This window comes from Aspergillus welwitschiae, assembly GCF_003344945.1.
Source record: "Aspergillus welwitschiae strain CBS 139.54b unplaced genomic scaffold BDQ94scaffold_42, whole genome shotgun sequence".
Taxonomy (NCBI): Eukaryota; Fungi; Ascomycota; class Eurotiomycetes; order Eurotiales; family Aspergillaceae; genus Aspergillus; species Aspergillus welwitschiae.
In genome coordinates, this window is record NW_020798736.1 from 260,138 (window position 1) to 285,062 (window position 24,925).

Here is a 24,925-nt window from a genome sequence, read left to right on the forward strand (position 1 = left end):
GAAAGATACTGTCCTGAATCCATGACTGAATCAACTTCCGGAAACCTTCACTGATCGAGATACCCGCAGCTTACCCTACTTGAATCCGGTCATCAAGGAGACATTGCGACTATACACAGCTGTTCCGGACGCACTGCTGAGGACTGTCCCTGAAGAGAGCCACTCACCTGGCCGGATTCAGCCTCCCTGGAGGGGCAACGGTATCCACACAGGCATATAGTATGCACCGGACCCGAGAGTCTTTCCTCACCCGCTCAATTCCTGACCCGGAACGATGGGCCTCGCCTAGCAAGTAGATGGAAGACGCATCGTTACCCTCTGGGGGCGGGATCTCGCAGTAAGTATTTATCATCTCACACGATATACTAATATATTGAAGCTAACCATGCATAGGTTGTCTTGGTATTCATCTATCCCGCATGGAACTGCGACTTGCCACGGCTGTGTTTTTCCGCGATTTTCCTTTCAGTAAGGATGTCGACTCGTGAAGGGATGTTTGATGATGATATGCAAATGCGCAGCTTTTTTCTTAGCTGCACCCAAGGGATATAGGTATCTTGTAGAAGCATGATTTATTCACTCTTCATCTGTTGCTTTCGTTCAAACTGTTTCGTCTAGATTAGTTGCTGTCAGATTGTCTTCCTAATACAATCTTCCCACTCCATCCACAACCATCATAAACTCTTAAGATCCTCACTCCATACAAGCCGAAGAAGAAAGCCATCAGCAAACCAAATTCAACCCAACCACAGTCCCAAGCAACCCCAGACATACGTAGACCTACTACTCTACCCCATAACCAACCACTAGTACTACCTACATCTACACCACAAAAAGTCGATCCCCCAGCAGGGCAACTAAGTCGAAACTCTATTTCGTTCCGTTCTGTTCTGTTCCTGTCCTTCCAAACCCAACCCATATCAACCCAAGAACTAACTGTTCTGCGGGTTCATTCTTTCCCCTGGGTTTCTACGCCACTTGCACCCACAGTTCGGCATCCAGCCAGCGGAGGTTAACCCTTCCTTGTCCGTGGGAACGTCCCTACATATGGCCCCGTCATTACGACGCTATTTTATGGGAATAAGAGAAACTTTCTTTGACAGCTGCCTAAGTATCCGCTTGTCATACATTTCCTTGTTTGCTTATAGTACATTACGAGTAGACCAGGGGGAAAGAAATATGGCCGCCTGATGGGATGATGGTGGATCTATGAAAAGTATATTATAGACTGCCGTTTGAATGGATGGGGACGTGATGGAGAAACCTAGATACTTCTATTAGGCAGTTGCGTATCGTGCATCTCGGAGAGAATATGTTGCTCGGGTGGGGGGCTTTAAGAGATGTAGTTCGTTTTTTCGTATCCGGCATTGATGGTCAGATGGAAGGCCTGGTGATGTTGGATGCCTGAATGGGTGGGTTTGGACATTTACTCAGCGCGTACTGTGATTGGTGATTGCTCGGGATTACTGTGGGGCTCGCTGAGAGATGACGTCGATGGTAGGGAAGAATGTGAAGATCGGCGTCAACTTCATGTCGATCAATCATCGGTGAGAGTTAGATGGAAGTGGTCAGTTGAGGAAAGTATCATGACTCCATTGTTCAATTTTGCTTTACAAATAAGCTGATCACGTAACTGGGTCTATCCGTGCCCTTCACCTAGCCTGCCATGCGAGCCATTGTCCTCCCGCCTACGAAAATCTGCTTGCTAAAGTCCGAAGAAAACAATCATTAAGAATAAGAGACTTCACATTTGCGCCCCAGTCTTGCAATCCCATCACATAGGACAAGCGAACGTGATCTATCAGTACCTAGGTGGCTGGGGTGCCTGATAGGGAGAGTAACCCCGCGGGGCTCCGGAGGACTGTCCGTATCCAGGCTGGTTGGGGTGAGGAGAGGGTGCACCATATCCACCACCGTATTGCTGGCCATATCCTGGTGCTGGCGCCTGGCCCTGACCCTGGTATGGGGCTTGACCGTATCCCTGGCCATAGCCCGGGCCACCGCCGTAGCCCTGCTGAGGTTGGCCGTAGCTGGGAGCAGGGGGATATCCGGGTTGGCTGTAGCCACCGTACTGTCCACCCCGGGGAGCTCCTCCAGGAGGCCCGGAGGGGGGTCCGGAGGGAGGTCCAGATGGGGGAGCACCCGAACCACTAGCTCTGCCGGCAGCCTTTTCGTCTTTGGTGTCGTACGAGGAATCAATAGCCCCAAGCATCAATTTAGCGCACTACAAACGTTAGTAAATTGCAGTTTGATGTGTGAATTGTAACATACCCAGAGTTCACGAGTCAAGTACACTGGTGGCACGGCGCGTGACATTTCATCCTGTTCGACCTCGAAGTCTGGTGATAACATCAGTTAACCAGTTGTGCTGAGGACCATTCTAGCATAGTGAACTTACTGGAAGTACAATCAATCAATGAGCCAATTCTCGGGTCTTCATCCAGCGAAGCGAGGAAATCCCGCGCCTTGGTGTCATTGCCCACCTGCGAGAATTGGAAAGAAACGGCACCCTGTCCATATTGAGTCCGGGAGACCTCGCTCACAGCGTAACCGATGGAGCTGGAGACGCTGTCAAGAGGCTCTCCGGCGGGCTGTCCATCCGTGATGGTAATGACAAGAACTGGCTTTTGCAGTCGACCTGCTCTGGCCGGGCCCACAACCATGGGGTCGAGGACCTTGTTGCGCAAGCTTGTTCCCAAGGGGGTAAGGCCCTGGAAGCGGACACGCGAGACAAGACGACCGACGTCTTCTGCGTTGCGGATTCCATCTCCTTGCTCCACATTGTTCATGAACCGTACCGAAATGCCATCGTCATCGAAAGTGGACGCAGCAGCGGCAACAATCTCAATGATCTGCACAAGCTGCTCTTTTCTAACGCCACGCTCTTCGAACTCGATGGAGCCGCTGTCATCCACATAAAGGATGACGTCGAATAGAGACAGTTTCATAATGTCCATAGCCACTTCCTGTGGCACACGGAGTTCGTGCATCAGCTTGTTGACCTTTCCTGGCGCCTCGTTGGCCAGCGCCTGAACCAATCTGTCCAGTCTCTCTGGGGGCCAGAAGCTCTGCAGGTGTTTCTCCTGGATAGTCCCGATCAAGAGCTGTCTGTAGGCGGCGATCTGCTGGTCAGATGCACGGGCGGCGGGAGGAGCGCCTCCAGGGGCACCATATGGTGCTCCCGGTCCGCCGGGTCCGCCGGGGTAAGGTGCATTCTGCGGGGGGTATGAGGGGCCCTAAACCATTGAATCGAATCAGCATGTCAGTCACACCACTTCTAAGATAATACGTAAGAAACGCGACTGTAGATCTTTGGCAAACAAATGCGGGTGTCTGGGTAATGGTATGTACTTGAGAGGCTTGCTGCGGAGGATACTGTGGCCCAGGAGCTCCATATGGCTGAGTTTGTGGCGGGGGAGGCGGGGGTCGGCTATAGCCTTGCTGTGGTTGTCCATATTGCCCGGATGGAGCCTCTCTGGTAACATATGGAGATGGTTGCGAATAGCCCTGCGACGGCGGTGCCGGAGATCCATAGGGCGAGGGGGAGTAAGCCTGAGGAACCGGAGATGCCGACGGATAAGTGTGCGCAGAGTAGGACGGTTGAGAGCCTGGATAAGGCGATTGAGGACCCGAATAAGCTGGGTGCGGACCCGGCGATGGTGAGGGAACTGGCTTGTTTGGAGGGGCCGATGGAGGCGCGTAGGCTTGATACTGTGGCTGCTGCTGCTGCTGCTGCTGCGGGGGCGACGAAGTCGGATATGGGGATTGCTGGGCCGAACCCGGACGTAGCTGAGGCGGATAGCCGTGTTGGTTATAATAAGGTCGCGACATAGTTGAAGATGGCGTCCAGGTTTTCCAGCAAAGGAGCGGGGAGGGCAAGAAATAGAAAAGCAGAAGTGTGACACGGGCGCGAAGAGAAGGTTGGAGGGGCAAAAGGGGGCCACAGTGGAGAGGAAAGTGAACCCTGGCTCTCTTTCATTCGATGAGAGTGACTCACGATGGAGGGCGAGGGTGACCCAGCAGTGAGGAGGGGCAGCGCCAACCGAATGAAAAATCGGGGAAAAAAGGGCGAAAAGAAAGAAGGCACGAGAAAGAAAGAAAAACAAGTTCTAGCTTACCGGACCGCCAGAGGGCGCAGGGGAGCCTTGATAAGCCTGATACTGCGGTTGTTGCTGCTGCTGCTGCTGGTCGCGAAGAGATGCGTCAGCTTTTTGTGGAGTGTGATAAATTGAACACGAACTGGGTAAAGACACCGTGGATAAAATTGAACGGTTCAAAGAAAGACGGGTGAGGAGGGGCGGAGGAGTTCACTAAAGGTTTAGTTTTGCCCGGTAGGGCGGGGACTCACATTCGAAGGATTATTGCCAGGCTGCAGTGCAGCTGGAGGTCCTCCAGCATAGCCTGTCGGAGGTGCGCCTCCATAGACGCCGGGCCTGTTTGCGCTCATGTTGGGTGGTGGGTTCTGGCTGGCGGCGATCTTGGATGCAAACTAAAAAGGACGTGCAGGATGCAGCGGTTAGTTGGGTGGTATTCGATGCAGCCTGCTCGAGGCTAAATTGTCTTGGAATGGTATGTTATAGTATGTATGGCCTCAAGAAAAAAGTAGAAACACTGAGGTGAAGCGGGGCAGGTACGCGGGGCAGAGAAGAAAAACAGAGAAGCAAAAGGAGAGAGGGGCCATGTTGGGCACTTACCCCCATCTTTGTAAAGCAGCTGACGTCCAACTACGTAGTCAGTAGGTAGTAGTATAATCAGAGGGGGGGACAATAAATCGGGGAGAAATGGAGAAGGAATAGATAGGATGGTGAAGAAGGATGGCGTCAGAAGGAGAGCAGAAGGCCGACGGCACTACGGCGTCACTGCCACTATAAAAGCACTGCCCGTGAAGAGATCCATCCAAGTAAGAGCTAAACAGCTGGACTGGGACTAGCCGACCACGGGATGACGACTGGCCCCTCTTGCAGACCCACTGCTGTTGGGGAAAGTCCTGAAGCTATACCCAGATGGCCCCCTTTATCTTGGTAGTTGGTTACTTTGATGATGGTAAATAGTAGTAGTGAGAGATGTGTTGAACACAGCAGAATAGCAAAGCTATCTGGTAATCAAAAAGATGTATCGCCACCTACCGAATACTACTAGTACTCAAGCCTGATGAGTACTTACTAACTAGTCCCTGCAGGAGTGCATCTACTAATCCAAAGTATGTACAAGCCAATAGTTCATCCCGTTCCCCGCACGCCAGAAGCTCTGGATGATTCCGTAGGGCTGATCTCATCCATTCGGGGTCATTCTGCCAGCCTCAAGGATCAGGCTCGATGGAATCTGTTACATGGGCAAGGCTGAATTGCTGACAGGCAACTCTTTTCAACACAAAGATGTAAAATAGCCTTTATACGATTTTCACCTGCGCCTCCATGGATGGCTGTTATAGCCACAGCTGACCAAGCGCTGCACATGATAACTCAATATGACTGCAGACTGACTTCACAGCAAACCCAACAAGCCATCACCAACCCAGCTGACCCTTGCCATTTCGTGCTCGGAACCACGGCGGTCATGGGATTGGGGGCATACTTGAAGGCGTCTCTGCATGCAGTAGTTAGAAATAAGCTTGCAGGGTAGACGATCTGCCGAATCAACGATGGGCCTCATCGCAGGCATCGTCGGGGAGACACAGACAGAACGCACGGATCAGCGCAGCCAGGCAAGCTACATCGCTAGCTTGGCTGGAACAGACCAGATCAACAGGACCCCTGGTGTAGTCCAAAATAGCATTTTCAGAGCTTCTAGATCATTTCAGAGCATTAAGCATAAAATCAGAAGAAGAACGGCGACAGAGCGAGATGGCAACAAAGACCAAGATTCCATGGGCGGCCACTGATGTCATGCATGCCACCTGCGGTCCAACAAAAAGCTTCACATCCCTGCGACGAAGTTCAAAGAACTGTAACACAAACCTTTCCTGAGGATCCTTGAAAAGCATCCCAGGTACTGTTCTTTATCCCTTGTTTCATCTCAAACACCTCACTCAGTGTTGCTGAACACTTTTTCCAAGGGACTGAGTGCAGCGCACCCAGTCGGTATCATTATTACCAGCCCCCTTGGCACTTCATACATACATACCAGCTCACCTCACTTTCCCCCTTCGGCAGACTCTCATTCCATCCCTCGAACGTTCGGACCATGTTCTTTTCTTCACCGTCGCTCGATCTTCAGAGCTCATCCTCACTCTTATCCCTCCCTGAAGATTGAGTTCATCAAGTAGCACAACTGATCTACCACAAAACAAGTACGTCACTCACATTCTCTACACTCCCTCAACCAAAACGAAGAGCAAACACTAACCTCACCGTAACGCGTATCAACAGAATCCAAAGAAAACAAAAATGACCGAAACCCCAACCATCCTGCGTGTGGGAATCCTCACCGCAGACGAAGGTGCCAAAGCCATCGAAGCCATCTATCTCCCAGCCCTACGTGCCCTTCCCACCTCGTTCCAGGTCCAAGCCATCCACGATGGCTCCAAGCAGCCCCTGTCATACGAGAACGAGGTAGACGGCAGCATCTGCAAGACGAACGGCAGCGTGTGCAACGACCATGACCACCAGCACGGCGCCACCATCCCAGTAGTCCCCACCCCGGACCACATCCTAGCCAACCCGACCATCGACCTAATCCTCAACTTCATGCCAAACGAGTATCACGAGACCTACACCGTCGCGGCCCTGAACTCCGGCAAACACGTCATGGTCGAAACCCCGTTGAGCCTGAGCATCCCCAGCGCCAAACGCATCATCGAAGCCGAGAAACACGCCCCCAACGGCGCCAAAGTCTTCGTCGCCTGCGCCCGTCGCTACGCCCCCAGCATTTCCTCCGTCTTCAGAAAGGAAGTCGCTAGTCTCGACCGCATCTACTACGCGCGGTGTCGCAACATCGCAGGCCCCAGCTCCGCACACACGGCCACCGCGCCGCGCAAGCAAGTCTGGAACGAGGTGAACGGACACGGCCAACCATTCCCCATTTCACCCCCTTCGTCGCCATCAAACGACTCCATCGCCGGAAAAACCCGCCCACAGCTGCTCCAGGGTCTCCTCGAAGAAGCCTTCCTCGGCCAGGACCTAAGCAAGGAGCGCGTCGCCCTGTGCGAGTTCCTCGCTTCCCTGGGATGTCACGACCTAGGCCTCATGCGCGATACCCTTGGCTATCCAGATGCAGTGTCCAGCATCTCCGTCAACGAACCCTACTACGCTGCCGTCTTCCACTACTACAGTGGCGGCAAGGGCGAACATCCATTCACGCTCATGTACGAGACCGGCACGGATGCCGTGCCTCGCTGCGACGCGCATCTCACCGTCTACGGCGATACGAAGACCGTGAGCGTGCAGTACGGGCTGCCATATGGTCGACGGCATGGGGTGAAGGTGGTCGTCGAGACCATTGATGAGAACGGGGACATGAAAAGAACGGAGACCGTGAGTGCGTGGGAAGAGAGCTATCGCGAGGAGTTGAAGGCCCTGCATGCGTATTTAACTGCGGATAAGGCCGTGAAGACGACGGCGAGAGATGCGATCCAGGATTTGAGACTGTTTCAGACCATCTTTGAGCAGTATGATCGACAGTGTGGGACTATTCGGACACCGTTGGGTTGATTTAGTTTTCAGTTTTCTGAGTTGGGGGAAGGAGAGGGTGGAAAGATTGCTAATGCATTTGCTAGGCTGGGATGGGATGAATGGGGGGGCGTTGATCAAGCCGGGATCTCTTTTTTACTAATTAACTCGAGCATCATGCTTGCTCTTCTATTAATGGCAAGGAGTCTAGTGGGATGAAATTGGGTCAAGGGACGGGTAATATGTGTATCATGCATATCGTTGATTAAAAGAGGGCTCAGATTGCTTTCACGATGGATGTTCGAGAGAGAGGCCGTTCACTCATCAGCGTGTGCTCTATCTAGCTACAACCCGAGAATATCAAATATCATTCACATGCTTCGTTTCGCAACATGCAACAACAACTACATTGGTATCCTGCCAGCAAATGCGATGCAAGAAACGGGGAAAGATGAGAAAGAAAGAAAAGCGGTGGTTGTCTAACTGCATTTACCGCTTGCCCTTCTTCTTATTCTTCTTCGAGCTGCCACCACCACCTCCTCCTTGAGCCTTCTGAGTGGGAGGAGCCGGGGACTCTTCAGCCTTCTCGTTCACCACACCACCCTGTGTCCGCTCCGCAGCGCGCTGCTTACCCTTGCGGCCCTTGGGGCGGTACGAAGACCGATCGCGAAGAGGCAGCCAGCGCTCTGGATCGGGGGTCTTGCTGGGGTCGTAATCCTTGGGCAGACGGTCCTTGCGAACACGCTTGGTTGCGCGATCTTCCTTATCCTTGGCGCTTCTCTTCCGCGCGCCGGCCATGGCGGCGGCGGCGGCGGCGTTAGCCGCGGAGGAGGGAGAGATGCCGGCATTTTCGAGGGAGGCGATATTGACGCCTGAGATCAGGTCGGCGACGGAGGGGAGAGTGTCGACCTGTGCTTCCACCTTGGAGTAGTCGAGCGTTGCCTGGGAGGCGACGTAGCCGGCTACGGCGAACTGGTCGGTCGTGTCTTTCTGGTAGAGAGACTTGAAAAGGTCGCCCGCTTTGGCTAGGTCGGAGCGATCGGAGGAATGCAGGAGGGATGCTCCTGCGGCGCGGAGCAGGGAGGCTGGTGGTTCGGCGGCTTGGGCCTGCCAGTATGTTGCGGCTTTGGCGAGCTCGGTCCGGATTTGGACTTTACGGCCCTCCAACTTGTAGAGGGATACGAGGATGCTCAAGAGGCCGGGATTGAAGCGGACTGCTTTGTCTTGCTCGGAGATGGACTCGTCAAGCAGTTGCAGGGTCCGCTCTAGAGTTGTGATCGCGGACGTCGTGTTGCCCGCACCCACGTAGAGCTGGACGGCTGTGAGGGCGAGGCCAAGGTCCTTGGGCCGTTTGTCGAGCGCAGATAGTATCCGCTTCAAGGCCTTGGTGCCTGTTTCTCCGCGTGCGTGAGCGGCAGCGTTGTAGACTGATAGCAGATTGGCACGAGGTTCCGTCGAGGGGTAGGCAGCTTGAGCGAGCGCCTTGGAGGTGGAGCGGATAATGCCATCGTATTTCTGAACGAGGAGGTCTGCCGCATATGAGTTCCCCGTCGCGAGGTTATCCTGGTATTCGAAGAGCTTGTCGCTGTCGGTGGAATCGGGGATCTCGTGAAGAGCCTTGTATAGAGCGAAGGGATTGGTAGTGGTCGTGCCACGGGCAAGCGTGATGTTGGTCTGCGCGATCTTCTTCGTCGAGAGCTCAGGGATACTATCAAATTTTGTGAGCTTCAGACGTTCAAGGTCAACCAGGTTTTGTGACAACCATACTCGCTAACGGAAATTTCCTCCAGAACAGACTGTGCTTCCTCCGACTTCCCTTGGCGAAGCAAGACGTACAACTGCTGCACGGCAATCGGGAGCAGCTCTGCAGCCCGATCTTCAGGGGTGAGGTCCTCCGACGTCCGACAGAGCTCTGTGTGAAGCTAATCAGCTGCCATTCTTGTGCGCCATCCGGGGTTGACCACACGAACCTTTAGCCCGAGTCAATAGAACCTGCCCCTGCTGGAACTCGCCCTTGGCGATACTCAAGCAAGCTGCGTTATAGACAGTCTCGAACGCCTCTAGATCATCCCGCATCGGCCTGTTATGGCGTACAAACTGGGGGTAGCCCTTCCACTGCAGCTGTGCATCCGTGGCCCATGAGTTGATGCGCAAGTCGTTCTCTTCGTTCGACAGGGACGCATCGCCTTTGGACAATTCTTCGTAAATCTCGGCAGCGCGACGGAATTTCTCTGAACGGTAGCTCTTTAAGGAAGATGAGAGTTAGGATGAGCGGACAGACTATGACAGAAGATGTCTGGGAGTAGATATGCTTATGGGAAGCAACAACGTACGGCTTGAGCCTCCAAATGTAGTGCGCCCCTCTCACCAGCGACGCGAGATACCACCTCAATCGCCGGGTCCAGCTGACCGCATTTATATAGAGCGTAGGCGTATTCCAGAGCTGCTCTCTTCTTCAGACCATCACCGGCTTCTTCGAATACTCGCAGGCAGTCCTCATAGCGGTCAAGCTTCAGCAGAGCAACTGCCTTGATATGCTGAGCATGCAAGTCCGACTTCGACTTGGCCAACGCGGCATTGCATGACTGCAGGACTTCCTCGTGGTCGTCAATGGTTGCTCGTTGCAGCAACGAGCTCAGCGACTGGGCAGCCATTGCGGAGTGTGTCAATTGGCGGAACGCGGAGCGGGATGAGGGCCCGAAGAGGGCTCGGAGATAAGTGAAATTAGATTAAGTATCGAGTCACAAATAGGGACACATGAAATGAGAGTAGTGAAGCCGAGGGTATAGACTGGTCGAGGATGATCAGGCAAGTGGCCTCCGCTGGAAGCCATGTGTGCGGGATCGAGATATTTCCCCATTGGGGAACTCTGCACAAGTGGGCGGGGCGCTCCCCGTAGTCCCCCGGCTCGCCATGTGACTTGTGGCCATAGTACGAATGAAATAATTGTGCAGTGGTCGGGGGGTTCTTGACTGATCTAATGTCAACCCTGTTGTGCAACAACAATTCCCTGTACATGGTCTAGACTACCGGGTTGTTCTGCCTACTTTACATTTCATGCCCCTTACTCATGGCGCCACGGCGTTGCTTTTGATTATTCTTGTCTGAGCAATGTTGCATGCAACCATGCAGGGGCAGATTACACCAAAAAACAACCAGACAATTCTTGACGATAAGCTGTTCAGTTGGGACAATAAGATAGTTCAGTTTCGTTATGATGAACCCAAGACATGCAGAGCCGATGCATAAATAGTATTTGTCTTCCTTCATCCCACCACAATTTATCCGTGTATAGGCGGTACGAGGTCATGCACGTAATATGACCCATGCTTATACCTGACTAGTGGTGTTAATTAGCTTTGGCAACATCTATAATTATCACTGCCCGATTGGAAGAAATAGGAACTAGAGACTACATATCATAGCTCGCGAACTCATCCGACGACGAGCGATAATGAGAATCCATCAGCTTCACCGCGATTGGCCATGGGGAAATTAAAGCGACCATCTACATAAGTCAATACTTTGGAGCGAATGCCATGAGACTGCAGTGCCGGAAAAAGGCTATGACTGCCATTGGCTCGCAAAGGAAGAGAATAATTCCCTGATGGAGTCGACGCGTGGTCACTGGAAGGGATAACGACTTGTCATCTTATCAAAAACTTCTTGACATGTCGTGCCAGAGATAGTCTTAGCAGAAGCATGCCTTTTTGTGCTTTTGAGACGAGAACATATGCACACATGCACCACTTGTTGGTCAGTTCGCCAACCCGCAGCAGCGCTTTTCTCCCTATGCAACTGGTTGGCGACACAAACACACTACCGACCAGATAAGTAAGTCGATAAGCCCATCATGAGACGCACTGCCAAGCGATTCGCCTGCGGCCGTCGTCATCAAGCCCTCGCCCCGCTGTCCGGTTGGACCATCGCCCCCAAGTGGAATGCGCGTCAATCAACGGGCGGTTGTACCATCCACCAGCTGCTGCGGCGACGGTGGCTGTCCCGCGGATGTCTAGGCTAGGGCAATCAAATCGACCAACCAATATTCTATGGAAAGTTGTACCGTGTAGGCTCCGTTACTACCGTAGATGTTAACCACCTGGCTGGCGGCGTCTTTTGCCATCGGAAGCGAGAATGCGACCGCGCCATGAGCCATGGCGATGGGGGAACTGGTACAGGGTAAACCACTAAGCCGGACCCCTAACGCAACCCTGGGGAGAGTGTCACCGTCCATCGCTGGAGACATTGGAGACGAAAGCATCAGACTAAAAACTCCTAGAGCGTGTTTGAATGGCCGATCGAGGGCCCCCAGTGGACACCCAGCAGGTGTGCCCTGACGGCCAGACCGGCTCTTATTCGACCAAGCATCGTAGACTCCATCCGTGGCTTCCAGTGTCCCATCTTCCCAAAGTCCAGGGCATGGCCGATCCCTGGCTTGTCGCCAGTCTCCGCCAGGTCAGATCCGACCAATTTCGAGCCGTGCAAGTGCTTGTTTCTTGTGTTCCTTGTCGCCGTGCTGCTTTGGAGCCCCGTTGATCGCCTATCAGCCTTCCCTTTCAACCTTGGCTCCATTGACGTTGTCGCTTGCCCGCTGACCTTCGTCATTCTTTCCGCGTTCTTCTTTCCTCCATCCGTTGGGGTCCAGAGATCGTCTGCTGTTCATTTTATCCTCTGGATTTTCCTCTCCACGTTTCCTTCTTTCCCCCCTTCTTCGCTGCCAATCTTCCCTCCTTTACTCCTCCAGTGTCCGACCCTCCCCTGCTTCCCCCGGTACTCACACCCCCCTTTGCCCACTCCTACCGGAAGATTCGAGATGGTTTTGCACTGTTAGTGCGATCATTCTGATAATCTCGTCCTACGCCATCCATCCATCTACCGATTATACCTGAAAGAAGTGGAAAATCGAGAATGTGGGCAAAAACTGCGGACAAGCCGCGGTCATCGATGGGGAAGAGAAAGCTGCTGCGGTTTGTCGTCATCAGCTGCCTCGTTACCAGCTTCACCATCTTCCTTTGGCCCCGTCTAGAATCCCCGCGCGTGACCACAGAAACCGTCTCCAACATTACCATCACATCCGACGTTGGCTGCGAACCGGACTATGAAGCTCTCCGCCGCTTGAATGTCCAGAAACTGACCCAATACGTGCGACGCGAAGTAGTCGCCTCTGAGTCCCCCAGCAATATCTTGCCCCTGTCACAACGTCTCCAAGTTCCCTTATTTCCGCAAAAGTCCCATGGCGACCAACTTCATCTACCGGAGGAGCTCATGCATGAGGACTGCTTAATACCACACCCGGTGGCGCTCCAAGTCCCGACACCCCCCAGACATGCGGATGCATCCCACATCGACTTTGGTGTCGCTACAACGATAGAACGGCTGAATGACTCGTTGGACGCGTTTTCTCATTGGGCGGGTTACACCAATGCTCACATCTTTGCCTTGGTTGAGCCCGATGAGAGGGCACACGAGGTGTTGCTAAAGGCCGATGCGCTTGGAATAAATCTCTCAATATCGGAGTCGAGTGAAGAGTACCAACGCCGATACTTTTCGCTGGTCCCTCATCTGGCCAAGAATATGCGTCCTGAAACAAGATGGTCGTGCGTCATGGACGACGATACTTTCTTCCTCTCGATGCCAGAGCTCGTGAAAGGGCTTAAGGAGTATGATGATACGAAACCTATGTATGTCGGTGGGCTGTCTGAAAGCATCCCACAGGTCGGAGTTTTCGGGTTGATGGGATTCGGAGGCGCTGGCGTCTTCTTGTCCCGGCCTCTGATCCAAGAATTGAGCCGGCCGGAAGTATTCGAGGACTGCCAGAGAATGGATGTAACCGGCGACCGCAGAATTTCCCTTTGCATTTACCAGTACACCGATGTTCGTTTAACCATCGACCACCGCCTGCACCAGCTTGATATGATGGGCGATGTGTCCGGGTTTTTCGAGGCGGAACGACAACCGCCGCTGTCAGTGCATCACTGGAAGTCTTGGTTCCACGCAGACATGGCCAAAGCCAGCGCTGTTACCGAAATTTGCGGTGATTCATGTCTCCTGCGGAAATGGCATTTTGGAGACGGCTGGATCCTCACCAACGGCTTCTCGGTGGTGAAGTATAGCAGCGAGAAAAAGCCAGGCGACAGAAGCATGGAGCTCACGTGGGACAGCCACAACGGTGCAGTTTTCGAGTCATACCTGCATGAGCTGGGTCCTCTCCGCTTAAAGGACGAGGGAAAGATCAGCTACCTGCATGAGGACGCCATCATTGACGGAAACCGCGTCCGTCAATGGTACGTCCACCGTGACCCAGAGAAAGGTGATCAAATTCTAGAGTTGATCTGGCGGACAGCCTAAGATTGGCCGCCCGTCTGCATTGCGCATCTACCATTTGCGCAATCCCTCCCATCCCTCTCCGCCCTCATATTTTCGCCTTCCACCACCATCAAAATCACCTGTACTGCTTCTTCAAGCTACAGGTTCTATCTCATGTCTCCCCCCCTGACTTGCTCACTCATATATGAAGAGGGATATTCCTTTCACTCCCTCTTCTACGCTAGCCACGTTTATAATTTTGCTTCTTTCTTACGGCGCATAGATCATGAAACTTGACTTGATTGTTTAGCTTGGGATGATATCAGATTCGTGCGCGATACAGGTACATAGTCTTGGGTTTCTTACATTCTTACACTTCCATACCAATTGTACATTTATTCTCGGATGGACCCGGTTGTGTTGCTTTGTATAGCGCTGTTAGACTGAAATAAAAGAAATAATTTGCAAAATCCATGCCACTTCTTCAGATTAACAGAAGTGTGATGGCTGATTAGTCCAGTGCAATGCGTGGTGGTTCAGCTAATATTCGACCACAATCGGTAATCATATAGATAGTCTCATCACCTATATACATGCTTTATTACATACAGTTCACCTTCATGCCCTATACATTGCCACATAGTCTCCGGATAAATGGTATCATAACATAAGCAAAGTCGTAACAAACGCGGATTAATGCTAGCATCGTCATCGTCGTAGTTGCCTTCCTAGTTCAAAAGATTATTTTCCGGGAATTGCACCTGTGGAGTTGGTAAGAGCTGCGATAGCGGCTCCATTAATGCTGCCTCTTGTTCATGAGGGTCAGGATTCTCCGGAACAGAAACCACGGCGAGCCCCGTTTCCTCTTCCCATGTGGAAGCAGTGGATAAGGGAGGAAGGAAGTTACCCATCGACGTGGGGGAGGTGAAGTCCAGGGCGCCTTTGCATCGCTCCAACAATGAAGGAAAGAGGTAGGACTGAGAGCCGCGGATGCGTGATAAGGTGGTGAGAATGCCCCAAAGGAGTTCGCGAGGATCGACGGCCGCTTCAGTAAGGCGGTGCGCAGCCTTGGAATTAAGTGATCGTGCCACGTCTGCAACTGAGGAACCCAGGTCGAATAATTTTTGTTCCTGTTATGTTGTTAGTAAATGGCATTGGCATATGCTGCGCCGGAACTAAGATACTGACCATGCCAATGCCGTGAGCATCAACAGCTCCCTGGGATGCAGCACCAATAACATTCATAACGGCTTTTCCGACAAGAACGGGGAGATGAAAGGGAAGAACCGCCTCATCGCGAGACCCAGGCTGAGTAGCGCGAGTCATAGAAAGCTTCCACATTACTGTCTGCAGCCATTGCTGGGTGATGAGTATGTCGACCTTTTGAATCTCCGAGACTCCGTCGACCGAAATTGCGTTGCAGAGACTAGACTGAATAGCAGACGTTGGGGGCATCTCGGACGAGCCGTCCATGCCTCCCGCAGAGACCCAGTCATAAAGGTTGACGGTCAGTTTCTCAAAGATGCTAATAAGATTGATGAAACCGTAGGCCAAAATAGGATCTTCGGAGCAAAGTACTTGAGGCTTGCGGATTGAATTGCGCAGCATTACCGGTTTCGATTGTTGAAGTGCGTAGCCCCTGATTCACATTAGTCGAAAAATGGGCAATGCTTTCATAGGATGCACCTACCTTTCGGTGACAAACAGTAGCCAGAACACCCTGCGTCGTTCCTCTGCTTCTTCGGTACTCAGATCCACATAACTTGACTCTCGGTGGAGTGCGAGCGTGAAGACCATGGATGTTGCCTGACAAAGGTAGAACCAGGCATGGTCCTGTTTGTCCAGGTTACCATACGAAGCAAACAGGAAGAAAGACGTAAGAAGGCTTTCTATGTTCATGCCGTCTACTGGGTCGCAATCCTTCCTTGCGCGTACTGCTTCAGCCAGCAACTCTTCGCCGGACATCCAGGAATGCCCGTCAATCCCGGCTTGAAGGTGTGAAGGTTCTGGGACAGATGCTGTGCCATCTAGTTTCAGCTGGATGTGTGTGGCTGCGCATAGGGCGACAAGAAAGGCATATCGTTGGGGCGATAACCGTTCAGGCTGGTGGCAATCTTGTTGAAGCTCCTCCTTCCGCACCACAGGCATGATGGGGAACAGATATTTTAGATAAACATTCACATGAGCAAGTAGCACCGGAGCAGACAGGCGTCTTGCATAAGGGCGCACTAGTGCCATACTAGAGTCTGACAATGAATTGGTTGAGTCGGGTGAGGAGACTAGCTCTGGCGGAGGAAACTGAGAGAACGGCTCGGGAGCGTCATGGGGTAAGTATTGAGGGTCTGCCACTGTGAAAGAAGGCGACATTGGTGAGCTTAACGGATAGCCCACTCCATCTGCAGTCCATTGCTTGTTTAACGGATTTTGTGACGAATTCTGTTGGTATGTATTCTGTTGTCGTGATACCAGGGGATGAATGGGCGCAAGTGGATATAAGGTGCGGAATTTGGGGCCTTTGCGCCGGAGCACATCACTGTAGGAACAAGAAAGAAGAAGGCGTCGACACTTATCGCAGGGAAGCTCTCTCGAGCACTTGATCTTACGCCGACGACAGTTGTCGCAGGCTTGCTTGGAGGCCTTTTGTTTGGTAGGGGAAGGATGAGAGTCCATTTGTATGCGGAGACAAGTGTGACTCCCGTCAGAACTTAGCAGTAGCAGCGGCAGTGGAGCGAGACTCTGGAGACTTCATTGTATTTTGAGAAATAATGATACTCGTGAGACAAGTTTCGGTGGTCAAGATGGCCACAAGGTGAGCAGTCACCGAAAATCATGCGATTGCTAAAGGAGGGGAGACCAAAGGAGAGAAATCTGGGGAAGGGCGGCGGGGAAGCGACACCGTGAGAAAGTCGGCACCTCCAGGCTACCCGGACCCCGCGGTATGAGCCACCTCCATTAACCTGCTACGACTGGCCTGTTCATTTCGGCCCGTTGCTTGAGCCAAAGGGGGTATCACCTCGACTGGAGCTACTAGTCTTTTAGTCCCAGGATGGCTTCCTGGTTTAGCAGGTGGACCCTCCGCCCGAGCCATGACGCGGGTCAGGTATACTCCAGACAGGAGGCCGAAGCCATGTCCTTCAAGTGCGAGAGAAGCGTAGGCTGAACCATGATATGTCACGGAGCCATCATGACAGATATTGCCTCGGTATATCCGGTAGACGACTCGACTCGTTTAGAGACTCTTTGTGTGTACGTGGTGTGGGCATGCCATGAGTTGTTGGGCCGGCCTGAAGGATCCATCATTGGGACCAAGGGCATCATCCATGCGCTACGGAGTACTTTCGGAGAATCAGCACCCCTGCACAAAGCATTGTCAATGTGTTTTCTTATGTCAAAAGCTGACAGAGTCTGAGACTCGCTGACGATGGGATTCATGCTAATGACGGTCCGAAAGAGCTTTCACGTAACACTGGTGAACATCCCACTCGGGAAGCCGAGACTTGTGACCTACTTAGTAAAATGAGATGATTATCAAAGCCATTAAATGCCTCGCTGTCAGGGGCCCTGGTAAGTGTCTTCATTAATCGAAACCCATCTTCATTCGTCCCCGCCTTCATTGCTCATCATTTTAGGTTTAGAAGCAAGATTGAGTGCCACCTGCTTTTCAAACCAGCATGGGTAGTCTGCTGTTGAAAATCTTCACCGGGAGCATTCTGGGGAAGGTGCAAAAGGCGGCGCGAAGTGGTCGGGTCGCGATTGTAGTCTGGATTGGAGCACAAGAATCGTCAGAGCCGAAGCCCGAACTGAGGGGGTCTCGGTCATTTATCGGGATGAGAGCCAATCAGCGTGCGCTCATCATCTGATCGTCTGGCTGCCAGGCCCCTCAGGCATCAATACGGTACTCGGCAGTATCCACTCCCGTTTCTCCGGTGCAACAAATCATCGTTGGAGAATCCCCAGCTCCCCCGCCAACTGGGGTCGATGCTTCTCCAGTTGTCCTGGTTTCTCCATGATCTCGCTTACGATAAGGTGCTGTACCAGCCCACCAGCACAACAATATCTTCAATCAGGTAGGTGCTTGTTCGTTACCTGCCCCATTCTCTCCTCTTCTTCGGTCATTATGAACTCAATTCGGTCGCTAGCTTTGCCGATTCTCCGCAGTCCATAAGAATATATCTGCATTTGCCCCTTACACGTCGGGAATTCACCGGCGCAATGAGCCTTCGGGTACGGTCGCACAGCGTCATGTCAATAGGAGGCTGCTCCTAGTGGTGATCTAGTCGCCTCAACCCAGCTATATATAAATAACGCGAGCATTCCTTGAGCACATCTGGGTTATAGCTGTTCCATTCTCATCAAGGATTACGCGACCGTGCCTCGAGCCTCCTTAAGCGAGCCATGGTGAAGTTGACGGATCTCCTTGCCAGAGCATGGCTTGTCCCTCTGGCTTATGGAGCGAGCCAGTCACTCTTATCCACCACTGCCCCTTCGCAGCCACAGTTTACCATTCCTGCTTCCGCAGATGTCGGTGCGCAGCTGATTGCCAACATCGATGATCCTCAGGCTGCCGACGCGCAGTCGGTTTGTCCGGGCTACAAGGCTTCAAAAGTGCAGCACAATTCACGTGGATTTACTGCCAGTCTTCAGCTCGCGGGCAGGCCATGTAACGTATACGGCACAGATGTTGACTCCTTGACACTGTCTGTGGAGTACCAGGATTCGGATCGACTGAATATTCAGATTCTCCCCACTCATGTTGACTCCACAAACGCTTCTTGGTACTTTCTTTCGGAAAACCTGGTTCCCAGACCCAAGGCTTCCCTCAATGCATCTGTATCCCAGAGCGACCTTTTTGTGTCATGGTCAAATGAGCCGTCGTTCAATTTCAAGGTGATCCGAAAGGCTACAGGCGACGCGCTTTTCAGTACAGAAGGCACTGTGCTCGTATATGAGAATCAGTTCATCGAATTTGTGACCGCGCTCCCTGAAGAATATAACTTGTATGGCCTTGGGGAGCATATCACGCAATTCCGCCTCCAGAGAAATGCTAATCTGACCATATATCCTTCGGATGATGGAACACCTATTGACCAGTGAGTACTGATATCCCGCCCGTATCTTCTGGTTCTACTCTTGAAACTTACTCGTCCTAGAAATCTCTACGGCCAACATCCCTTCTATCTGGATACAAGATATTACAAAGGAGATAGGCAGAATGGGTCTTATATTCCCGTCAAAAGCAGCGAGGCTGATGCCTCGCAAGATTATATCTCCCTCTCTCATGGCGTGTTTCTGAGGAACTCTCATGGACTTGAGATACTCCTCCGGTCTCAAAAATTGATCTGGCGGACCCTAGGTGGAGGAATCGATCTCACCTTCTACTCAGGCCCCGCCCCGGCCGATGTTACCAGGCAATATCTTACCAGCACTGTGGGATTACCGGCCATGCAGCAATACAACACTCTTGGATTCCACCAATGTCGTTGGGGCTACAACAACTGGTCGGATCTGGCGGACGTTGTTGCGAACTTTGAGAAGTTTGAGATCCCGTTGGAATATATCTGGTGCGTATTGTACTGGTTTATGGTATCTCAAAACAGTCTAACAGGCACTTAGGACCGATATTGACTACATGCACGGATATCGCAACTTTGACAACGATCAACATCGCTTTTCCTACAGTGAGGGCGATGAATTTCTCAGCAAGCTACATGAGAGTGGACGCTACTATGTACCCATTGTTGATGCGGCGCTCTACATTCCTAATCCCGAAAATGCCTCTGATGCGTAAGTGTCTAGTGACAAATTATATTACTGCCTGTATGCTAATTAGCGATACAGATACGCTACGTATGACAGAGGAGCTGCGGACGACGTCTTCCTCAAGAATCCCGATGGTAGCCTCTATATTGGAGCCGTTTGGCCAGGATATACAGTCTTCCCCGATTGGCATCATCCCAAGGCAGTTGACTTCTGGGCTAACGAGCTTGTTATCTGGTCGAAGAAAGTGGCGTTCGATGGTGTGTGGTACGACATGTCTGAAGTTTCATCCTTCTGTGTCGGGAGCTGTGGCACAGGTAACCTGACTCTGAACCCGGCACACCCATCGTTTCTTCTCCCCGGTGAGCCTGGTGATATCATATATGATTACCCAGAGGCTTTCAATATCACCAACGCTACAGAGGCGGCGTCAGCTTCGGCGGGAGCTTCCAGTCAGGCTGCAGCAACCGCGACCACCACGTCGACTTCGGTATCATATCTGCGGACAACGCCCACGCCTGGTGTCCGCAATGTTGAGCACCCACCCTATGTGATCAACCATGACCAAGAAGGCCATGATCTCAGTGTCCATGCGGTGTCGCCGAATGCAACGCATGTTGATGGTGTTGAGGAGTATGATGTGCACGGTCTCTACGGACATCAAGGATTGAACGCTACCTACCAAGGTCTGCTTGAGGTCTGGTCTCATAAGCGGCGGCCATTCATTATTGGCCGCTCAACCTTCGCTGGCTCTGGCAAATGGGCAGGCCACTGGGGCGGCGACAACTATTCCAAATGGTGGTCCATGTACTACTCCATCTCGCAAGCCCTCTCCTTCTCACTTTTCGGCATTCCAATGTTTGGTGCGGACACCTGTGGGTTTAACGGAAACTCCGATGAGGAGCTCTGCAACCGATGGATGCAACTGTCCGCATTCTTCCCATTCTACCGAAACCACAATGAGCTCTCCACGATCCCACAGGAGCCTTATCGGTGGGCTTCTGTTATTGAGGCAACCAAGTCCGCCATGAGAATTCGGTACGCCATCCTACCTTACTTTTATACGTTGTTTGACCTGGCCCACACCACGGGCTCCACTGTAATGCGCGCACTTTCCTGGGAATTCCCTAATGACCCAACATTGGCTGCGGTTGAGACTCAATTCATGGTTGGGCCGGCCATCATGGTGATCCCGGTATTGGAGCCTCTGGTCAATACGGTCAAGGGCGTGTTCCCAGGAGTTGGACATGGCGAAGTGTGGTACGATTGGTACACCCAGGCTGCAGTTGATGCGAAGCCCGGGGTCAACACGACCATTTCGGCACCATTGGGCCACATCCCAGTTTATGTACGAGGTGGAAACATCTTGCCGATGCAAGAGCCGGCATTGACCACTCGTGAAGCCCGGCAAACCCCGTGGGCTTTGCTAGCTGCACTAGGAAGCAATGGAACCGCGTCGGGGCAGCTCTATCTCGATGATGGAGAGAGCATCTACCCCAATGCCACCCTCCATGTGGACTTCACGGCATCGCGGTCAAGCCTGCGCTCGTCGGCTCAAGGAAAATGGAAAGAGAGGAACCCGCTTGCTAATGTGACGGTGCTCGGAGTGAACAAGGAGCCCTCTGCGGTGACCCTGAATGGACAGGCCGTATTTCCCGGGTCTGTCACGTACAATTCTACGTCCCAGGTTCTCTTTGTTGGGGGGCTGCAAAACTTGACGAAGGGCGGCGCATGGGCGGAAAACTGGGTGTTGGAATGGTAGTGTCAGCCACAAGCCAGGTGTGCGCGTACAGCATGCAACATGGGAACGATGCTCTGCAATGTAGCTCTTTGGTTAGAAATCAGAATTCAACTTCCACCTTTGTTTCACCGGCGGCCACGGCATTCCTGCATGACTAACGTTCTGTAAATGGACCCGATAACACCCAGCACGGGGCAGCAGAGAAGGTACTCTCTCACACGCACTGCTCTTTATAGTTGCCGAGACGGCCGCCGAGGAGAAAACCGCCGGCCTGTGGCCACTATTCGCTGGAAGGGACCCTGCCAGTCGAACACACCCGCCCGTGATCGCCAGGGGCTGATGGATTTCCCCCCGCATCCTTGTCGGTTCATGAATGAAGACTTTAAATCTCATCTAGCTGACAGTCGGGTACATCAATAACTGGCAGCCTAGTTTCCAAGACACGGAGAAGCATGTAATCGCTATTTATAGAATGCTGGGATCGGACCCGTCGAATGGTCTTCCGATGGGAAGTGACAACTCACATTGTCATGTTGGCCTTACTCAATCCAACGGGATCTGACCTGCTTTGGCTAACCTAGTATAAATCATCATGTCTCTCCTTTGATACATCGGATCGTTCCTCAAATATAGTTATATCTTTGAAAAATTGACAAGAAGGATGACAATCTTTCTGTTTCTGGCCATTTTCGTGGCTACAGCTCTGGCAGCCACGCCTGCAGAATGGCGCTCTCAGTCGATATATTTCCTGCTCACCGATCGCTTTGCGCGAACGGATAATTCTACCACTGCTTCTTGTGACTTGAGCGCTCGGGTTAGTCACAGCATGTTCTAGAATCTCCAATTGATTCGCTGACAGATCTAGCAATATTGCGGTGGATCCTGGCAGGGCATCATCAATCAGGTCGGTCCGTCCATCGTTGCAGCACTATCTACATCAACGTTTGTTTGGCAAGTTAACATCCGTTAGCTGGACTATATCCAAGGAATGGGCTTTACAGCGATCTGGATCACACCAGTAACTGCACAGATCCCCCAAGATACTGGTTACGGACAGGCATATCACGGATACTGGCAGCAGGACGCGTGAGAACCTCCATCGCCCGGATGAATGTATTTCCTTCTTACCATGCAGACAGTTATGCCCTGAACTCCCATTATGGTACAGCAGACGATCTCAAAGCTCTGGCTTCAGCTCTTCACTCACGGGGCATGTATCTCATGGTGGACGTTGTTGCCAATCACATGGTATGTTCTCAGTCCCCCCACAGGACCTTAGCTTTGTATCTGACAGCGATAGGGTCACAATGGTACGGGGAGCTCTGTGGACTACAGTGTCTATAGGCCATTCAACTCGCAAAAGTACTTTCACAACCTCTGTTGGATCTCCAATTACAATAATCAGACAAATGTTGAAGACTGCTGGCTAGGTGATAACACCGTTGCCTTGCCGGATCTTGATACTACCAGTACGGAGGTGAAGAATATGTGGTATGACTGGGTCGAGTCTCTTGTCTCTAACTACTCCGGTAATCCTACCTTTACTTCGCTATTTTCTGCCTCTTATGAGACAAAGACTAACAAACATCAAGTCGACGGCCTCCGCGTAGACACAGTCAAGAACGTACAGAAGAACTTCTGGCCCGGCTACAACAATGCTTCAGGCGTGTACTGTATTGGAGAAGTCTTCGATGGGGACGCCTCATACACCTGTCCTTATCAGGAAGACTTGGACGGAGTTCTCAATTACCCCATGTGAGCCCTACATTCATCCCCATTGAATGCTTACCAACGACTTGCAATAGGTACTATCCACTCCTCCGGGCTTTCGAATCCACCAACGGCAGTATCAGCGACCTTTATAACATGATCAACACCGTGAAATCCACCTGCAGAGATTCTACGCTTCTAGGGACCTTCGTCGAAAACCACGATAACCCACGCTTTGCCAAGTAAGAATATCCTCTCCGACTTCATCATTACAAACACAAGAGCTCACCTCCAGAAGCTACACAAGCGACATGTCCCTAGCCAAAAATGCCGCAACATTCACTATCCTGGCTGACGGCATCCCCATCATATACGCCGGTCAGGAACAGCACTACAGCGGCGGTAATGACCCCTACAACCGTGAAGCGACCTGGCTTTCAGGCTACAAGACCACCAGCGAGCTCTACACCCATATCGCCGCATCGAACAAGATCCGCACCCACGCTATAAAACAGGATACCGGATATCTCACCTACAAAGTAATCATCATTCGAGTTCATGTGTGGTACAATCTATCTGACTAAAACCTATTTTAGAACTACCCCATCTACCAAGACACCTCGACCCTTGCCATGCGCAAAGGCTACAATGGCACCCAAACTATCACGGTCCTTTCCAACCTTGGCGCCTCGGGGTCCTCATACACACTCTCCCTCCCAGGAACAGGCTACACAGCCGGCCAAAAGATTACTGAAATCTATACCTGCACGAATCTAACAGTCAACTCAAATGGCTCGGTGCCAGTACCCATGAAGAGCGGGTTACCGCGGATCCTCTATCCTGCAGATAAGTTGGTTAATGGAAGCTCATTTTGCAGTTAGTTCCCTGCCTATATGTTTCAATAAGCCGTATTTGCATGCGTGTCCATCGCATTGATTCTTTATGGATTGATCAATTAATACCTTCGCACAGGCTCTGCGATCACTGTTTTCAAGGATGCAGGAGGAGGCGTGTTGTTCTTGAGCTACACTGTGTAAGTGTGTCAGATCATATCATGGTCACTAGACGATGACCCCTGTGATCGTGATCCAGATGCTGACTTCAATTTGTAGAGTTTTTGCTCAGGTGCTTATTGCTATAATGACGTGATTGGGATGTCTCAGATGACAGTATATATTATTAGGTGACGTGATGATTCTATGTGTAATGGATTCTTCAAGATCATTTTATATTATTAGTATCCATAGTATTCATTTGCTTGCAAAGTATGGATAAAATCACTACCACCGACGTAGTAGTTGTACCTAGTCCTTAGTGTCTCAAAGCCACGGTCACTACAACCTCACGAAACAACGGAGTTAAACTTATTTCTATTGACACCCAGCCAATACCAACAGCAGACCAATAGTAAATTCACCCTCAACCTTTGCATCATACGAACATACCAGAGAAATATACTTCATCATAAAAAAGAAAAAGAAAAAGAAAAGAAAAGAAACGAAACCCCTACTTATCTCCATCAAGTATCTACATCCGAACCCAACCATCTACGGGCGGGGCAAGCGAGATGAACAACCTCCTACTGCCTGCAGCATAGTAGCATCATCCTGTCAATTTCCTTCCAAAAGTTACACACCTACCTACACAGCAACAAAACAATACCCAACTCCCCTACCCTCCTCTCCAAGTTTTAATTAATGCAGATAATTAATTAGAGAGAAAAGTTTATTCCTCTAATCCCGTCCCCCCTCTCCTTCCTCATGAAAAGATAACTAACTAGCAATGATCGACTTAATAATTCTCG

General features: G+C 51.7%; 10 protein-coding genes across 10 annotated transcripts; 5 read left to right on the forward strand and 5 right to left on the reverse strand.

Annotated features, from left to right (window-relative positions):
* Positions 1-316: 316 nt before the first annotated feature.
* Positions 317-1,024, reverse strand: BDQ94DRAFT_151630 (uncharacterized protein). The gene has a single exon (XM_026767786.1). It carries the CDS (start codon positions 917-919, stop codon positions 620-622), a length of 300 nt encoding a protein of 99 aa, XP_026621842.1. The 5' UTR covers positions 920-1,024; the 3' UTR covers positions 317-619.
* Positions 1,025-1,713: 689 nt separating this feature from the next.
* rfeF (putative transcription factor RfeF) lies at positions 1,714-4,080 on the reverse strand. Its single transcript, XM_026776911.1, has 4 exons — positions 3,352-4,080; positions 2,399-3,236; positions 2,272-2,339; positions 1,714-2,224 (listed from the first exon to the last, which is right to left on the reverse strand). The coding sequence occupies exons 1-4, from the start codon at positions 3,829-3,831 to the stop codon at positions 1,802-1,804; spliced, it is 1,809 nt and encodes a 602-aa protein (XP_026621843.1). The 5' UTR covers positions 3,832-4,080; the 3' UTR covers positions 1,714-1,801.
* Positions 4,081-5,410: 1,330 nt separating this feature from the next.
* BDQ94DRAFT_151633 (uncharacterized protein) lies at positions 5,411-5,843 on the forward strand. Its single transcript, XM_026767787.1, has 2 exons — positions 5,411-5,586; positions 5,689-5,843. Exons 1-2 carry the CDS (start codon positions 5,419-5,421, stop codon positions 5,719-5,721), a joined length of 201 nt encoding a protein of 66 aa, XP_026621844.1. The 5' UTR covers positions 5,411-5,418; the 3' UTR covers positions 5,722-5,843.
* Positions 5,844-5,963: 120 nt separating this feature from the next.
* On the forward strand, positions 5,964-7,873 carry BDQ94DRAFT_95445 (Gfo/Idh/MocA family oxidoreductase). The gene is made up of 2 exons (XM_026776913.1): positions 5,964-6,289; positions 6,369-7,873. Exon 2 carries the CDS (start codon positions 6,387-6,389, stop codon positions 7,647-7,649), a length of 1,263 nt encoding a protein of 420 aa, XP_026621845.1. The 5' UTR covers positions 5,964-6,289; positions 6,369-6,386; the 3' UTR covers positions 7,650-7,873.
* Positions 7,873-10,530, reverse strand: BDQ94DRAFT_95442 (signal recognition particle subunit SRP72). Its single transcript, XM_026776912.1, has 4 exons — positions 9,941-10,530; positions 9,578-9,851; positions 9,375-9,519; positions 7,873-9,315 (listed from the first exon to the last, which is right to left on the reverse strand). The coding sequence occupies exons 1-4, from the start codon at positions 10,259-10,261 to the stop codon at positions 8,097-8,099; spliced, it is 1,959 nt and encodes a 652-aa protein (XP_026621846.1). The 5' UTR covers positions 10,262-10,530; the 3' UTR covers positions 7,873-8,096.
* A 38-nt stretch (positions 10,531-10,568) lies between these two features.
* BDQ94DRAFT_151637 (uncharacterized protein) lies at positions 10,569-11,391 on the reverse strand. Its single transcript, XM_026767788.1, has one exon. It carries the CDS (start codon positions 10,875-10,877, stop codon positions 10,656-10,658), a length of 222 nt encoding a protein of 73 aa, XP_026621847.1. The 5' UTR covers positions 10,878-11,391; the 3' UTR covers positions 10,569-10,655.
* Positions 11,392-12,363: 972 nt separating this feature from the next.
* On the forward strand, positions 12,364-14,395 carry BDQ94DRAFT_95462 (glycosyltransferase family 31 protein). The gene has a single exon (XM_026776915.1). The coding sequence runs from the start codon at positions 12,516-12,518 to the stop codon at positions 13,953-13,955; it is 1,440 nt and encodes a 479-aa protein (XP_026621848.1). The 5' UTR covers positions 12,364-12,515; the 3' UTR covers positions 13,956-14,395.
* Position 14,396: 1 nt separating this feature from the next.
* Positions 14,397-16,760, reverse strand: BDQ94DRAFT_95461 (putative C6 transcription factor (AmyR)). Its single transcript, XM_026776914.1, has 3 exons — positions 15,604-16,760; positions 15,102-15,552; positions 14,397-15,043 (listed from the first exon to the last, which is right to left on the reverse strand). Exons 1-3 carry the CDS (start codon positions 16,581-16,583, stop codon positions 14,642-14,644), a joined length of 1,833 nt encoding a protein of 610 aa, XP_026621849.1. The 5' UTR covers positions 16,584-16,760; the 3' UTR covers positions 14,397-14,641.
* Positions 16,761-18,308: 1,548 nt separating this feature from the next.
* On the forward strand, positions 18,309-21,432 carry BDQ94DRAFT_174491 (glycoside hydrolase family 31 protein; the record flags this gene model as incomplete). The annotated part of the gene is made up of 4 exons (XM_026772359.1): positions 18,309-19,003; positions 19,064-19,474; positions 19,527-19,697; positions 19,752-21,432. 4 exons carry the CDS (start codon positions 18,309-18,311, stop codon positions 21,430-21,432), a joined length of 2,958 nt encoding a protein of 985 aa, XP_026621850.1.
* Positions 21,433-22,029: 597 nt separating this feature from the next.
* On the forward strand, positions 22,030-24,383 carry BDQ94DRAFT_151642 (alpha-amylase). The gene is made up of 11 exons (XM_026767789.1): positions 22,030-22,225; positions 22,277-22,315; positions 22,382-22,497; positions 22,551-22,659; positions 22,712-22,940; positions 23,004-23,166; positions 23,217-23,363; positions 23,420-23,660; positions 23,718-23,997; positions 24,094-24,154; positions 24,234-24,383. Exons 1-11 carry the CDS (start codon positions 22,073-22,075, stop codon positions 24,268-24,270), a joined length of 1,575 nt encoding a protein of 524 aa, XP_026621851.1. The 5' UTR covers positions 22,030-22,072; the 3' UTR covers positions 24,271-24,383.
* The last annotated feature ends 542 nt before the right edge of the window (positions 24,384-24,925 follow it).